The sequence below is a fragment of the Notamacropus eugenii genome, chromosome 5 (assembly GCF_028372415.1).
Source record: "Notamacropus eugenii isolate mMacEug1 chromosome 5, mMacEug1.pri_v2, whole genome shotgun sequence".
NCBI lineage: Eukaryota > Metazoa > Chordata > Mammalia > Diprotodontia > Macropodidae > Notamacropus > Notamacropus eugenii.
Genome location: NC_092876.1, coordinates 64,078,184 through 64,094,336, shown reverse-complemented (window position 1 = coordinate 64,094,336; position 16,153 = coordinate 64,078,184). Strand labels below are relative to the sequence as shown.

The 16,153-nt window shown below is 42.1% G+C and overlaps 1 protein-coding gene across 4 annotated transcripts in view; it reads right to left on the bottom strand.

Moving 5' to 3' along the window:
- Positions 1-15,099: 15,099 nt before the first annotated feature.
- The window catches only part of LOC140504393 (probable small intestine urate exporter), a 102,467-nt gene continuing 101,413 nt past the window's right edge, over positions 15,100-16,153 (bottom strand). For all 4 annotated transcript variants that reach the window (XM_072609270.1, XM_072609268.1, XM_072609271.1 and 1 more), the window contains one exon: positions 15,100-15,828. In XM_072609270.1, the coding sequence (XP_072465371.1) occupies positions 15,700-15,828 (129 nt within the window). In that variant the 3' untranslated portion in view covers positions 15,100-15,699. The remainder of the gene's footprint in view (positions 15,829-16,153) is intronic.

Here is a 16,153-nt window from a genome sequence, read left to right as displayed (position 1 = left end):
GACATCCTGTGTTCTAAGGGCCCTCCCAGCTCTGACATCCTGTGTTCTAAGGGCCCTCCCAGCTCTGACATCCTGTGTTCTAAGGGTCCTCCCAGCTCTGACATCCTGTGTTCTAAGGGCCCTCCCAGCTCTGACATCCTGTGTTCTAAGGGCCCTCCCAGCTCTGACATCCTGGGTTCTAAGGGCCCTCCCAGCTCTGACATCCTGTGTTCTAAGGGTCCTCCCAGCTCTGACATCCTGTGTTCTAAGGGCCCTCCCAGCTCTGACACTCTGCATTTAAATTTCCCAGTGTTCCGTTGTTATGGTTTCTATGTAGCAGGGCATGCCCAGACATGGAGCAGTCGGAGGAGTCAGACAAACCCTTGTTTCCTCTCTAGTCTCCCAAAGCATGACAGTAAGGAAGGGGCGCATGTAGGAAATATTGAAACTCATCAGCTGAATTCTTGTGGCCTAGTTCTCTAGGACCCTTTGTCCTTTGTTTCTGGCTTATTCTTTACTTTCTCTCTCCCTTCCTTCCTTCTATTCATTTATTATCTATCCATTTATAATCTGTCCTGCTCATTGACCCCCAATAAACAATAAAAATAAAAATCTTGATCCATGTTTGCATAGTGCAATAAAAAGAAATGCCCACGCTGACCCTGTCCCAAAATGCATTTTAAATTCATTAGCTCTCTGTCAGGAGGCGACTTACATGTTTCCTCTTCATTGTTTTGGACTCATGGTTTCTCTAAGTTCATCAGAGTTCCAAAATTATTTCAAGGTATTTTCAAAATTATTTTTCTCTATAATGAATACATTAAAATAAGTTCTTCTCCTAGTTCTGCTCCCTGTGATCTGTATCAGGTCACAAAGGTCTCCATCTCCTCCGAAACTGTCCTTTTCATCATTTATAGCATGATAATATTCCATTACCTATAACTCAATCTGAACCTGCCCCAAAGATTACTCAAGGGTGCCTTCATGTTAGGCAAACTGGGCATGGTCAGTCCAGCCTGGGTTACATATTATAATCTATTTAGCCAAATTTCCAATCTACTATGAAAAGAGTTACTAGAAATATCTTTGTACATTTACATCCTTCTATTAATTCTTTTATATCTTGAGGGTATATAAGCTAACAGCGATATAGCTAGCTGGAAGGAAGGATGGATGGATGGAAGAAAGGATGGATGGAAAAAAGAAAGGAAGTAAATGCATTTATCAGGCACAACTATATGCTAAGCCCATTATAAATATCATCTCATTCTATCCTCATAGCCACCTTGGGAGGTAGGTGCTCCCATTATCACTAGCATTATTTGCAATTGAGGAAACCAAAGCCGACAAAAGTTAAATGACTTTTCCAGGGTCCCATAGCTAATTAATGTCTGAGACCACATTTCAATTCTGGTCTTCCTGAATTCTCTACTCACTAAGCCAAGAAAGTGTGCAGATTATGCAGAGTTTAGCAACTCTGGTGATATTATTCCAGTTTGCCTTCCAGAATTGGACCAAGTAATAGTTACACCAAGTAGATCAATGTACCTGTTTTCCCACAACCCCTCCAACATTTATTATTTTCCTCCTTTGTCATCTTTGTCCGTTTGATGGGTATGAGGTAAACCTCAAAATTTCTTTAATTTTTATTTCTTTGGTTATTAGTGATTTAGAGCATTTTGTCATGTGGCTATTGATTCCTGAGATTTCTTCCTTTGAAAAACTGATTCAAAAAGCTGATGATTCACTGAAGCAGTTAAATGAGAAGAGTAGATGGAAGTCAGGACTTGGAGTCAGAAAGGGCTGAGTTCAAATGCTTCCTCAGGCAGTTACTAGTTTCATGACCTTAGACAAGTCGCTTAACCTGTTTGCCTAGTTTCCTCATCTGAAAAATAGGGAATAATACCTCCTTCCCAGGGTTGTTGTGTGGATCAAATGAGAGCATATTTGTAAAGCATACTGCAACCATTAAACACTATACAAATACTGGCTATTATCATTATCAGATCCTTTGACCATTTATTCATTGGGAAATAGCTCTTAGCTTTATAATTGTGAATCAGTTTCTTATCTATCTTGTAATAGAGCTTTATCAGAGAAACTCACCACAAAGATTTTTTTCCCCATTTACATGCTTCTCTTCTAATTTTAAGTATGTTAAATTTGTACAAAGACCTTAATTGTATATAGACAAGATTATTGCTTTTATCTTATGTGAGTGATACTTTCTATTGCCTATGTTGTCATGAATTCTTCCTCAATCCATACGCCTGAAATGTACTCATTCCTTTAATTTGTGTATGATGGGATTTTTAGTATCTAGGACTCAATCTATCCCATTCACTCCTCTAACTCCAGGAATTAAATAAAGGGATGGTTCTCCCCTCTGTGAATAGAGGGTAGACCTAATGACAGTCTAGAAATCTAGATAAGGAGTTAAATTTGGAATAAGCAGTACAATTAATCACCATTAATTCATTTCAGTTTTACTAGAAAAGGAGGCTTTTTAATAGGATTTTACACAGGTCAACACCACTTTGATGATGAGGATGATGATGACAATGATGAGGATGCTCACACCTTTGGGGAACTTTAAGGGAAGACTGGGAGCCAGTCATACATAAAAGGGGAAAAGACAGGACTGGAGGGGGTGGGGAGAGGAAGAGATTGAAAAGGGGAGAACAACTACCATTCTCTTCCTTTTGATGCAGTCTTGCAGGAAGATTGACAGGATCTGAAGAGGTGAGAGTTCCAGAGTTGATTTCATCTTGCAGATTTTTAGTTTCTGGAGGTCATAAAGAGAACAGTTGGTGGGAAATGATAAAGTGATTCTCTGATGGTGGGGGATCCAAAGCCTACCCTCAATGCCCTCCAGTCAGAGGGGAGAGAGGAGCCCCAGGGCAAAGGATGCTCAAAAGGTCTGAGTTACAGAGCTGATTGCAGAATGATAATTTTCTGAAGATTATGAAGTCCAGGAAGACAGCTGCATGGGACAGGAAAACAGACAGACAGATGCTCCAGCAGAGAGGAGACCCAGATGTATATGTCAGGAGGAAGCAGAGGCATAAAGCCCAGACAAGAATTTATGAGTCAAGGACAGGACTGATTGGTGCCAGTCAGTCAAACACATTTATTAAACACGTACTATGTGCCAGGCCCCGTGCTAAGTACCAGGGATACAAAAAGAGGTAAAAGACAGTCCCTGCCCTCAAGGACCTTACCATCTAATGGGGGAAACAACAAACAAATATGTACAAGCAAGTGATATACAGGATAAATAGGAAATAATTAAAAGAGAGAAGGCACTAGAATTAAGAGGGACTGGAAAATTGTAAAATATGGGATTTTAATTGGGACTTTAAAGGAAATCCAGGAGGGAAATGAAGGAAAGTTTCTGGGAGATATCAGGCTTTAAAGGATGGGTAGTATTTCACCTAGGAGCAGCTAGGGGCATCATGGTGAACAGAGAGCTGGGTTTGGAACCAGGAAGACTCATCTTCATGAGTTCAAATCCAGACTTACTAGCTGTGTGACCCTGGGCAAGTCACTCCACCCTGCTTGCCTCGGTTTCCTCATCTGTAAATAAACTGAAGAAGGAAATGGCAAAACACGTCTAGGATCTGACTCCAGTTGGACATGACTGAAACAACTCAACAGCAACCAACAACAACTGAAACAACTCAACAACAAACAACGACAACTGAAACAACTCAACAGCAGCAATGAACAGGCAAGGAAGAGATAGGAGGATATTTAAGCCTAAGGAACAGCATGGCCCAAGATACAGAAATGGAAGGATAGGGTAAATTCTGTAGAGCAGTCTGGTAACTAGAGTAAAGAGGGCAGAGAGAGAGAGTGCAACAGCCAATCAGCATTAATTAAGCACCTCCTTTGTTCTAGGTAAGTGCTGGGGATGCAAAACGGGGCAAAAAGTTGTCTTTGCCTTCAAGGAGTTTAACATCTGAACATGGAGACAAGAGCAAATAAATATGCACAAACATTTTATATACTATATACACATATATACATACATATATGCTATATGTGTGTGTGTGTGTGTGTGTGTGTATGTGTGTAGATTTTGCTTTCCCTGTTAGCTCATAATCTTTAAGGGCAGGGAATAAATGTATCTTACTCCAGGCAGGGATTACATCTACTTTTGTACCTTCCTCAGCAGCAGCACAAGAATTAAGTTAGATGTTTTTAAGAGAGGCCTCATGATCCTGGACAGACAGCCAGCTTTGGTGTTAGGAAGAATCAAGCTTCCTCCAGGATTAAATCTAAACTCCTCTATTTGTCATTTAAAGTTCTTCACAGACATGCCCCAAACTACCTTTTTATCCAAATTGAACATTATTTGCACCAATGTATATATTTGTCCAGCCAAAATGGCTTTCTTGCTTGCTGCTCCTGGTGTATGACATTCCATTTCCCACCTCCAAGACTTTGTATGGACTATCTACCATACCTCTTCACCTGTATCTCAGAATCACTAGTTTCTTTCAGGGCTCAGTTTAAGTGCCACCTTCTACATGAGATCTTTCCTGGTAGTCCCAGGTACAGCTGCTTTTCTCTCAAAAGTCACCATGTTACCTATTTTGTAGATAAATGGATACTTAGGTGTTTTCTCTCCTGACTAGACTGTAAGTTCCTAGATGATAAGGACTGTGCTTGCTTTTGTCTTTGTAGGCATTTAATGTTGCTGTTTGTCCTTAGTTCTTGAAGAGGACCATGATATTAGGCAGGTGATGCCTTGACTTGCAAGTGAATTGGATTATAGTGAGGCAGGGCTGTGCCAAGTCACCAGCCTCACTTTCTCCTCAGGAGCCATGTGGGTCCAGTGGCAAAATATAGATCAGGAGGACTGGCACTAAATAGATAAACTGCTTGTTGATTGGTTGACCTCTGACAGTACAGGTGGTAAGGCCCTGGGCAAATCATTTAAGCTTAGGCAAATCTCAGTGCCCCAAGATAACTCTCCAAAAGAGGAGCTCTCAACCTGGGATCCTTGGACCCTCTAGTGGGACTATGTATAGATTTTAGGAGGCCCATAAACTTAAATGGGAAAAAAGTACATTTATTTGAATGCAATTGATTTCTTCTGCAATCTTATATATTTGATTTTATGAAACATTATAAACATTATAAAACATTATTATAACATTCTAAAACATTCTGAGGAGTCCATTGACTACACCTGATTGACCATGGGAGTGACGGCAGTGTTCAGGACCCCACAAAAATGGAGAATTGCTGCCTAAGATTATAGAAGTTATCTGTATCATAAGAGGAGTTCCACAAAATTATAGATCTGGACCACCTCTTCCTTATCAAGATGATGAATGTTTATTAATAAGACTACCTAGGAGAACTGGGCTATTTATTCAAATATTCAATAGAGTTCTCTGTGCATGGCATTGCTTGACCACTTATGTGACATTGTTGGAAGGCTCTTGGGCCACTTTTCCTCCTCTTTCCCTGAGGCAAAATGTCTATTCATTGTCACACAAAATGTGGAGATTTCTTCCTTGGGCATTTTAGTTCCCCACTGGCATAGAAATCTTAGGGCAGGGGGTGGAGGTGGTGGTTGGGGGATGTCACAGTTTGGGAGACAATATGATATAATGACTAGAATACCAAATACTCAAACAGACCTGAGTTTAAATCCTGCCTTTGACATTCCGGGTAACCACTTAACTTCAGAACCTCAGTCTTCTTCCTGTAAAGTGGAGATAATCCTACGTGCTGGACCTACCACAAGGTGGTTGGCAGGCTCAAATGAGATAGGTAAATTGTTTCGTAAAGTGTTACAAAAGTGTTTTATTAATTAGCTGTCATCAGTTATTCGAAGGCAGCTAAGTGGTGCATTGTGCCAGGTCTGGAGTCAGGAAGACTTACCTTCCTGAGTTCAAATTTAGCCTCAGATACTTCCTAGCTATGTGACCCTGGCCTAGCTATGTGACCCTGGACAAGTCACCTCACCCTGTTTGCCTCAGTTGCCTTATCTGTCAAAAGAGCAGGAAAAGGACATGGCAAACCACTCCAATATCTCTGTTAAGAAAACCCCAAATGGGGTCACAAAGAGTCTGACAGTATTAAAAAAAAAATAACTGAACAAGAAAAACACCAGTTATTCATATTCATTACCAGTGTGGCGTAGTTGAAAGCTGGCTTCAAAGCCAGGAAAACCTCAGTCCAAGTCCTATCTCTGTTACATGGAGGCAGTGCAATCTTAGGCACATTACTCGACCTCTCAGGCAACTCTATGATTATAAAGTTGTAGAGAAGGTGCCAACCGGTATTGGTGAAGGGACTTGCCTCGTCTGGGAGTACCAATAAAATCCCAGATAAAGTCCCTGTCCTTTGCGTCCCAGTTAATACTGTGTATATGTGTATACTTCATGGTGGGAGGAGAGGGTGGGAAGTGATGAGGTGGTAAGTAGACAGTTAGCCCCATAGAGATGAAATCCATAAAGTGATAAAAGGGGCCTAGTAAGAGGGCCAGCACCCAGCTCCTCTTGTTGGATGGCTTTGCTTAGGAAAATAGTTCACCCTTCTCTAGACCTTTATACAAGAAGCTTTGCTTACAAGTTTGTGAGCTGGGCCTGGGACTTTCCCATTTTCCTCTGGTTTGTTCCCCATGCTTGAGACATCCTCCCTGCTTTCCTCCACTAGCTGAACTCCTATCCATCTTGTAAAATCTAATTCAATTTAAAAAATTAAAAATAAAAATCCCCACCTAATTCAAATGCCAAATCCTCTAAGCAACCTTCCCTGATCAGGAAGAACCTCTACCTCCCTCTCTCCCATTCCACCTCCTTCTAACGTTTTGTTTAGTGCATCTTTGGTACAAAAACAAGGTATCCTAAAAGTCTTGGCACAGCTGGGTTTTGTGTTTGTTTTTATTTTTTAAAACATAAAACTACACCGAGTCTTTTTGGAACACTGCATATTAGTCACATGTATGTCTCTCTAAGAGGCAGCTAAGTAGCACCATAATGAACAAAGCACTGGGCCTGGAGTCTGGAAGACCTGAGTTCAAATCTAATCTCAGACACTTACTAGCTGTGTGACCTTGGGCGAGTTATTTAACCTCTGTTTGCCTTAATCTACTGGAGAAGGAAATGGCAAATCATTCCAGTGTCTTTGCCAAGAAAACCCCAAATGGTAACACAAGATGTCAGACACTAACTGAAACAACTGAACAACAAAAAAGGACGGTATTTTGTGATCTAGTGAAAAGTATATGGTGCTTGGAATTATATCATCTAAATCTGAGTCCCAATTCTATCACTTACTGGTTGTGTGACCTGGGGAAATTTATAGGATCATAGATTTAAAACTGGGAGAGACCTTAGAAGTTAAGTTTAACCCTCTCATTTTATAGATGAGGAAACTGAGTCACGCAGAAGTGAAATATGTCTTCCATAAGGTCACACAGTTGGCAAGTGTCTTGGGCAGGATTTGAACATGCCACTTCCTGACTCCAAGTTCCGAGGTCTATCCATTTTTCCAGGTTACCTTTCACCTTCCTTCCAAGGTTTAGAATGCATAAGATGGCATAATCAACCATAAGTTCACCACCTGCCTCAAATAACAATGGCCTGAGGAAATTAGATTTAAACAAAAGTTTACTGAATGCTTCCTTGGTGCCAGGCTCTGAAGTAGGTGCCAAGGGAAACAAAGATGAAAGAATAAAACAGCTGCTGTCCTTAATGGGCTTCCCCAACTGAGAATCAGGGGTAACAATGTGACCTGTGTACAAACAGGTAAGGTACAAGGTCAGATGTGATGGGGGCAGGGGGAATAAAGGAGGGATGCTGCAGAGTACTCTGGGAAAATCTGAGGAGGGTGGGATGGTGAGGACTTAACCAGAAAGCTTCCTGCAAGAGTCAAGGAAAAGTAGAGATGACTACTCATGTTGATGTAGCTGGCACTATTTTAGGTACTTGGGGTGTCTAGCTAAAACAGAAATGGTCTTTGCCCTCAATGATCTTATATTCTATCTGAGAGATAGCATGTATGCAGATGAGAATATGTAAGATGAAAACATGATAATTTTAGAAGGGGAGATGGGATCAGGAAAGGCCTCATGTAAGAGACTGGAGCTGAGCTGAACTTTGAAGGAAACAAGGGATTCTAAAAGGAAGAGGTAAGGAGGGAGGGTAACCAAGGTGTGGGGGACTGCCAGTGCAAAGATGCAGAGATGGGAGATGGACCATGCATAAAGAATAACAAGGAGACCAGTTTGGCTAAACCAAAGAGCACATAAAAGGAGAATGATGTACAGTAAGGCTGGAAAGTACATTCCAGGCATGGAGAATAGTCTGTCTGAACCTATGGAGATGAGAGATAGAATGTTGAGTCTGAACACAAGTAGTAGGAGAGAAGGGAATAAGCATTTATATAGCACCTACTATATGCCAAGCAATGTGCTAAGCCCTTTACAATTATTTCCTCATTTGAATCTCACAACAACCCTTTGAGGTAGGTCATGTTATTATCCCCATTTTATAGTTGAGGAAACTGAGGCAAACAGAGGTTAAGTGACTTGCCCAAGATCAGAGATTCTAAGTGTCTGAGGTCAGATCTGAACTCAAGTCTTCCTGACTTACTCTTTCTAGTGTGCTACCTCCCTGTCCAAGTGGTCTAGAATTAGCCAGAATGTCAACATTTAAGGGAATAATGTAAAAGGAAGCTGGAAAGATATGTGGGCAATCAGATTGTAAAAAGCCTTGAATGCCAACTTAAAGGAGTTTTTATTTTACTCTGTAGGAAAAGTATTGTTCAGTCATTTCAGTCAAGTCCAACTCCTCATGACTCCATTTGGAGTTTTCTTCGTAAAGATACTGGAGTGGTTTACCATTTCCTTCTCCAGATCATTTTACACATGAGGAAACTGAGGCAAACAGAAGCTAAATGACTTGCCCAAGGTCACACAGCTAGTAAATGTCTGAGAAAAAAAAGGAAACAATAAATTTGGGGGGGGGGCAGAGAAATGTGATACTCAGGTCTGTGTGTTTATCAGGAGAAATCTTTTTGGCAGGTACAGATGGACTGGGGAGGGGAAGCAGCAGAAACGGAGAGACCTTTAGTGCCTGTGAGAAGTGTGAGGCCCTGATTTAGCGTGCTCATCATGTGAATAGAAAGAAAAGGATACAGGAGAGAGGTAGAATTGGCAACTGGTTGGGTCAAGGGGAATAAGGAAAAAGAAAAATTAAAAGTCCAGTGATCTGATCCTGAAAGCCTGGGATGGTAGTATTAGCATTGATAGAAGTAACAGGAGTGCAGAGAAGAGTGGTTGTTTTTTTGGGGGGGGGAGGAGATGTAGTTCAATTTTACTTCTTGAGTTTATCCCAGGGAAATGGAGGCCTAGGAGTCAGGAAAGAGACTGGGACTACATGTATAGATTGGGGGAACCAGCTGCATGGAGGTGAAAATTGAACTCAAGGGAATAGATGAGATCTCCAAGGAGCTAAGTAGAGAGAAGCAGTGTGCCAAGTGGTTAGGGCACTGTACTTCAAGTCTCACCTCTGGACTTAATATTTCTGAGCATGCCTCAGGTTCTTCACCTGTAAAATGGAGCGTCACAGTCTTGGTCAGGGGTGGGGAACCTGCAGCACTGTACTTGAGGACCTAGAGGGCCACATGTGGACTTGAGGCTGTAGGCTCCCAACCCCTGGTCTTGGTATTTACTTCATGGGGTTGTTGTATCAAATGAGACAATATAATTAAATGCTTCACAAACCTTAAATCACTGTATGTATGCATATATAATACATATATGTGTGTATATACACACATACATATATACATACATATACATACATGTATATAAGTATGTATGTGTATATACATATATCTAGTCAGTTATCATTATTAGAAGAGGTATGAGACCTGAGGCTTGGGCAAGGGAGGTACCATAAATGGATGATTCAAAGGCAGCTCTTCTTTGAAGGAAAGGTCAAAAAAGGAAGACAGTAGAGTCAGCTAACTCAAGGGAGGAGAGTGTAAGGAGGAGAAAGGGGTTTGTATCCATGTATCAGATACTACAGAAATGTCCAGGAGGACTAGAAAAAACCACTCTAGATTTTCATGATTACGAAGTTAGTTGGAGACATCAGGAAGAATACATTCAGTAGAGTGGTGGGCTCTGAGGCCAAATCGCTAAGAGCTGGGAAGTGAGTGAGTAGTGAGGAAGGAGAGTCATAGAAGGTGGATAATTCTTCCTAGGAGAATTGCAATTAAAGGGAGAAGAGATCTAGATCTACAGCTTAAGGGGGTGGCAGGAAAGGATGACACCAATGTATGTGACTGATGGATACCAGGACAAGAGAAAGCAAGAAGAGAAGGAGGGAGTGAGGGGACAAGAATTCCCAATTTGAAACTTTCCCAAGGATGGGAAGTGTAGATTTTTCTGATTTTCCAAACACACACACATGCTCAAAGGCATTAGAAAAATCACTTTTGGGGAGGAAAAACTATGATGTGTTAATTCCAAGCATCAATGATAATCCTAATATCATAGACTGAGAGCCAATGAGGCGTAGTGATTGGAGTCGTTATTCACTTGTTTCAGTGACGTCCAACTCTTCATGATTTGGGGATTTTGTTGGCAAAGTTACTGGAGCAGTTTGCCATTTCCTTCTCTAGCTCATTTTTTACAAATGAGGAAACTGAAGCAAACAGGGTAAAGTGACTTGCCCAGGGTTACACAGCTAGTAAGTGCCTGAGGGTCAATCCCTCTGCATTTATAGAAGAGGTGCTGGTGGACTTTCTGGAGTCCACGTGACCACAGTGTTGATGGCATCTTTTTTTTCCTCATGGTGGAGGCTATTGGATGGAGTGAGGAGAGAGAGGGGAGGGAAGGATAGAGACCTCAGAGATCAAGACTTCTGCTTGGCCAAGGTTGACTGGGAGTGGGGGGGAGGAAGAATGCAAGAATGTAGGGGGAGACAGGCCACCAGGGTGAGAAGGAAGGATTGGCCAGGGGCAGGGCAGGACTAATGAAATGAAGAAGAAGGCACCATACTCAGGCTTGAACCAGGTTCCTTTCTCAACCATGCACATGCCCTCCTGCCTAGGAAAAAGCTCTGGAGGACTGGCCCTTGACACTCTTGCCCTTAGACCCAGGGGCCCCTTACTCTTTGCTCCTTCAGCCCTCTCTTCTAGTTCAGCAAGTATTCACAGGAATTGCCAGCCACTGGCAGCGAGTTCTGCCACAGCTCAGAACCACCTGCCTCCTGCCAGGTCACCCCAGCCCTCCCAGATCCACCCACTGAGCACTCACAGGCCACTCCCTGGGGTCTGTAAGCCAAGGGCAAAGCCATCTGGATCCAGGGGCTCAGGGATCTCAGGGCTGACCCATGTGGGCAGCTGCCTTCAAAGCTGAACTCCAGCTGAGGACCACTGTCTTCACGAAGTCTTTCCTGATTCTTCCTAGGGGCCAGAACCTTGCTCACTACCATTACCTACTTTTCCTTTTGCCTATGCTTATCCCCCAACTGAATGTGAGCTTCAGGAGGAGAGGTGCATTTCATTTTTATTTTTGTGTTTCTCCCCACCCATATTTGATTGCCAGAGTGCCTGGCACAAATGGGCCGTTAGGAAATGCTTGTTGCTTGATTAGTTGATATAGAGAATGCTGGAGCTAGTCTTGGAAGACGGGTTCAAATCCTGCTTCAGACACTACTAGTTGTGTGTGCCTCAGTTTCTTCTTCTGCCAAATGAGAATAACACTACTTACCTCAAAAAGTTGTGAGACTCAAATGAGATTAAGTACGTAAGGAGTTTTGTAAACTTTAAGCTGCTATATGAATGTTTTTTAGTAATACAGAAGATTTACTAGACAAGCCAAGACTAGGTCATTCAGTTTTTGCTTGAAGGGGACAGGGAAGGAATAAGCATGTATTAAGTGCCTACTATCTACCAGGTACTGTGCTAAGTGGGTACAAACATTATCTTATTTGATTCTCCCAACAAACCTACAGGGTAGGTACTATTATTATCCCCTTGAGGAAACTGAGGCACACAAAGGTTGGGTGACATTCCCAGTCACTGTACTCAGGTCTTCTGGACTCCACGCCCAGCCCTCTATCCAATGTGCTACATAGCTTTGTCACTAGCACTTATATAGTACTTACTCTGGATCAAGAAGGGTGCTAAGCACTTTGCAAATATCTAATTTGAAGACCCCTGGTTTTTAAAATTTATATCTTTAACTTTTTATTTTTACCATTCAATATATCCTAATGAAGTTCATTTGAAAGAACAAAAAGTCAGGAACTTCAAAGAAAACAGGAGGAAAAAAAGATGTAAAGGAAGTAGAGTCAGCAACATCAGACCTTGAAGTATAAGGTGAGAGCATTATTGAAGTATAAAATGAATAATTTTGATTATTTTAAATTCAAATTTTCTTGTATAAATAAAACCTCTATAACCAAGAATAGAAAGAATGAAGAAAATTGGGGGAGACTTTTCTAGTCAGTCTCTCAGATAGGATGGGATTGGGTTAGAATGTCGCTGTGGTGTAGGAAACAACGAGCTGGTTGATTTAGAAAAACATGGAAAGACTTGGACCTATAAAGGAAGATGCTATCCACCTTCAGAGAAACAGACGACAGGTGGAAATAACCACAGTATGATCTCACATATACGTATGTGAGTATATATGCTCATATATGTGCATGCGTATATATAACTATATATATGTGTGTGTGTATCTCTCTCTCTCTATATATATCTAAATATATATCTGCACTTAATTGTAGCCTTCTTGGAGGGTAGGAAAAGAAATAAAGTAAAAAGTGCACAGCAGAGAGCAAAAGAAAACCAGTGAGGAAACAAAGAAAAGCTAGGCTGCTTTGAAAATAATGTGTAGCGTTTATTATATAGTTTTCTTGAAATGGAAATTTATTGCTTTATATTGAATCGTCTCATGTTCTGCTGTGCGAATGGCATTTTTTTTCTTTTTTCATTTTGTATTTAGGTTTATAATAAATTATAAAATTATAAAAAATTATTAAAAAATCCAGTATGTCCTTTTGCTGAAACTACTTATATTACATGAGATGACAAGCCTTTGGAACGCGTTCTTTAATTGTTCATCATGAAACTGTACTTTCATCACATTGAATGTTATGTATGCCTTGGAGAAACAGTCTATTTTTCCAAGTCAACTCTTGATTATAGCCCGTTGGCTTTTTTTTCGTTGATACCCAGAGATCTTTGGGATAGTTTTGGTTCTCTTTAAACTTAATTAAAATATTTATTTTCTCTCTCTCTTTCCTCCCCCAGGCTAACTAAACAAAAAGTAAATACATAAAAGCTTCATAATATTCAATCAAGCATCTTGATGCTATTTCCTCTTGTCCGGAAAGAGGCAGCATGCTTTCTCATCAGTCCCCTGGACTCATGGTTCAGTTCCCAAGTCTTTCAAAGTTAGTTTTTTTATAAGATCTCCGGTCTTAAATGGAGAGGTGGACACTCAAGAATTTTTACCCTTAGAACCAAGAGAGGGAACCAATTAGGTAGGCAGCCCCTGGGTTGCAATAAAGTGCACTTTCATCTTTTATATATTTGGTTTTAAACATAACAAACACCATCCTCCCAAAACACCCAAATCAGCTTCTTTACAAAGGGTATTCCCCGAAATAATTTATTACCATCAAGGAAGGATTTGAAGAATGTTTTTTAGAATGGCTTTTGATGAATAAACAATTTTTTTTTACTGGTAGAAAACCCTGTTCTCTGTGGCTGTTACAATGAAGAACCAGAGATATAGACAGGCAGTAATACCAAGGGAATAGGGTATTGTTTTCAAATCCCGACCTAGTCATGTCAAACTTTCTTGTCTCAGCACTTACTATACCCCTTTTCTTAAACTCAGAGATTATTATGGTTCAAAGGAGTCTCAGAAGTAATCTGGTCATAGTATCATAGATCTAGAAGAGGCTTCAGAGGTGATCTAATCCAAGCCCCTCATTTTACATATGAGGAACTGAGATAAAAAGGGGTTAAGTGACTTGCCCAGGGTCACACAGCTAATAAGAATCTGAAGCTAGATTTGAACTCAGGTCTTCCTGACTCCAGGCCTGGAATGCTGTGCTACTACTACCTAGTCACCCATTTCTCAAACAGTGGGTGTTAAACAAATGTGTGTTGATTGATTGAATTGACTTCTCCAAGGTCACACAGGATGGAAGTAGTAGAGATTTGAATCTAGTCCTTTGGACTCCTGATCTAACACTTTCCACATCACCATGCTTTTCAGTATTTCACATGACCCTAATTTTATCCAGGGCAATATTTCCTTTTGTGGCACAGGAACTCACCCTTCATTCCCAGGAGATTTGGGTGTCATAAAGTGAGTTGGTGACAAAATTCATCCCTCAATAGTGAACTGTCCTGATGGTGATGAGCCACCATGTACATGGCCAGGCTAACAAACCGTATGTGGCCTGTCTAGGTTGGCAGTTTGCTCCAGACTGCCTGCGGGGCCTCCCTGGACCCTCTGTTCTGCTCCACTTTTTGGAGGAATCCTGAAAAGTATTTCTCATAAATGGTATCAGTCGGTACCAAAGATATATGAAGTATTATGTAGAAGCATAGACTGTCAGAGCTGCGAAAACCCTTAGAACACAGGGTGTCAGAGCTGGGAGAGGCCCTAGACAAAGGCTTGTAGAGTGCAGAAGCATGTTAGGAACCAGCTAGTCCAAACTTCTTGCTTTTAAAAAAACCCAACAGCTTTATTAATGTCTTTTGTTTTCACACTAGTCATTTCCCAATATCCTCCACTGCCTTGAACCCTCCCTGAAAACAAAGACAAACAGTAAGGTAGATTTCCCTGGCCCAGGACAGCCTTTCTGATATACAGCATCCCACCTCTTCCTCTTCTCTAACAGGAGGAGGGATGTCCCTATCCTCTTGTTTGATAGATAGGAGTGAAAGGAAGTTACTTGACCAAGATCACATACCAAGTCAGAGGCAGGGCTGGGACCAGAGATCAATCCACTAAGCATTTATTTGTCAGGCCTAGAGGCCTAAGGGCTACCTGAGTCTTTCCTTACCTGTCGCAGGTCTTCGGCTGGCCAAACCAGATAAACGTATGAGAGAAGAGACTTTCCAGAGTCGAACAAGGGTTAGGCTTTATTCAGGGTCTTGGTTACATGTGCAGGGTGAATTCTTCCTTAGGAGAGAGGAATCCTCTTCCCAAGGAGGCAAAGATCTTACAGTAAGAGAATGGAAGTGGGAGTGAGAGAGGGGAGAGGGGAGAGGGGAGAGGGGCCTTCTGTCCTCTAAGGGCCCCTCAGGGCGAAGAGCGCCTTCAGGCTTTCCTGACCCTACTTAAGCTCTCCCGCATAGTTTGCACGTGAATACCATGCCTGTTCTCAGCCCTTAGACAACAATAGGTGTGCTCAGACCATGGATTAATCTCAGGGGCGGGGATGCTCTCCCCAGCAAGTTTCCCACAGGGAAGAGGCAGAAATGCACGAGATAGCCCGGGTCTCACACCTCAGTTCCCAGCTGTTCCCTGGGGGAACTCATGAGAACTCTAAGGTTTAGAAGTCCTCACTTTTACCTGCCTGAGACTATCCACATGGAACTGAGCTTACACCCCCAACATTTATTAAGCCCCCAAGTCCCTTCCCTCCAAGCTCGGTATTTTCTTCTCCCCACAGCAGCAGGGTGGGCAACAGGCTCCCCTTGGGCTGCCCCTCATCATGGGATGCTGTCTACTCTTGCCCAGTCTTGGATGTCTGCACGGCCAAAGATGAGGTAGAAGATCACCCCACATAGGTTAATGGCTCCTGACAGAAAGAAGACATTCCTCCAGCCAGGCAGGGTGTCCTGCGAACCAAAACAGGGCAGTCAGGTTCATGAAACCATAGGCGCCGGCCCAACTCAAGGGAGAATGGAAGCTTCACCCCAGGCTGGCTGCCCACGGGGTCCTGAGTGAAGACCGTCATCCCATGGGATTGAAAGGGAGAGAGATGGGAACTTGTGGCAGGGGCTGAAAGGAGAATGATCCATTCAGGAAGGAGATTCATGAGGGTTCAGGGAAGAGCTTGGGCACCAGTTGGGGTAAAGGGCAGCTGTCCTAACACTAACTCAACGAAGGCCCATGGCCCTGCCTCCAAGCCCACCCTCTCTTCTTCTAGAGAGCTCAATAAAC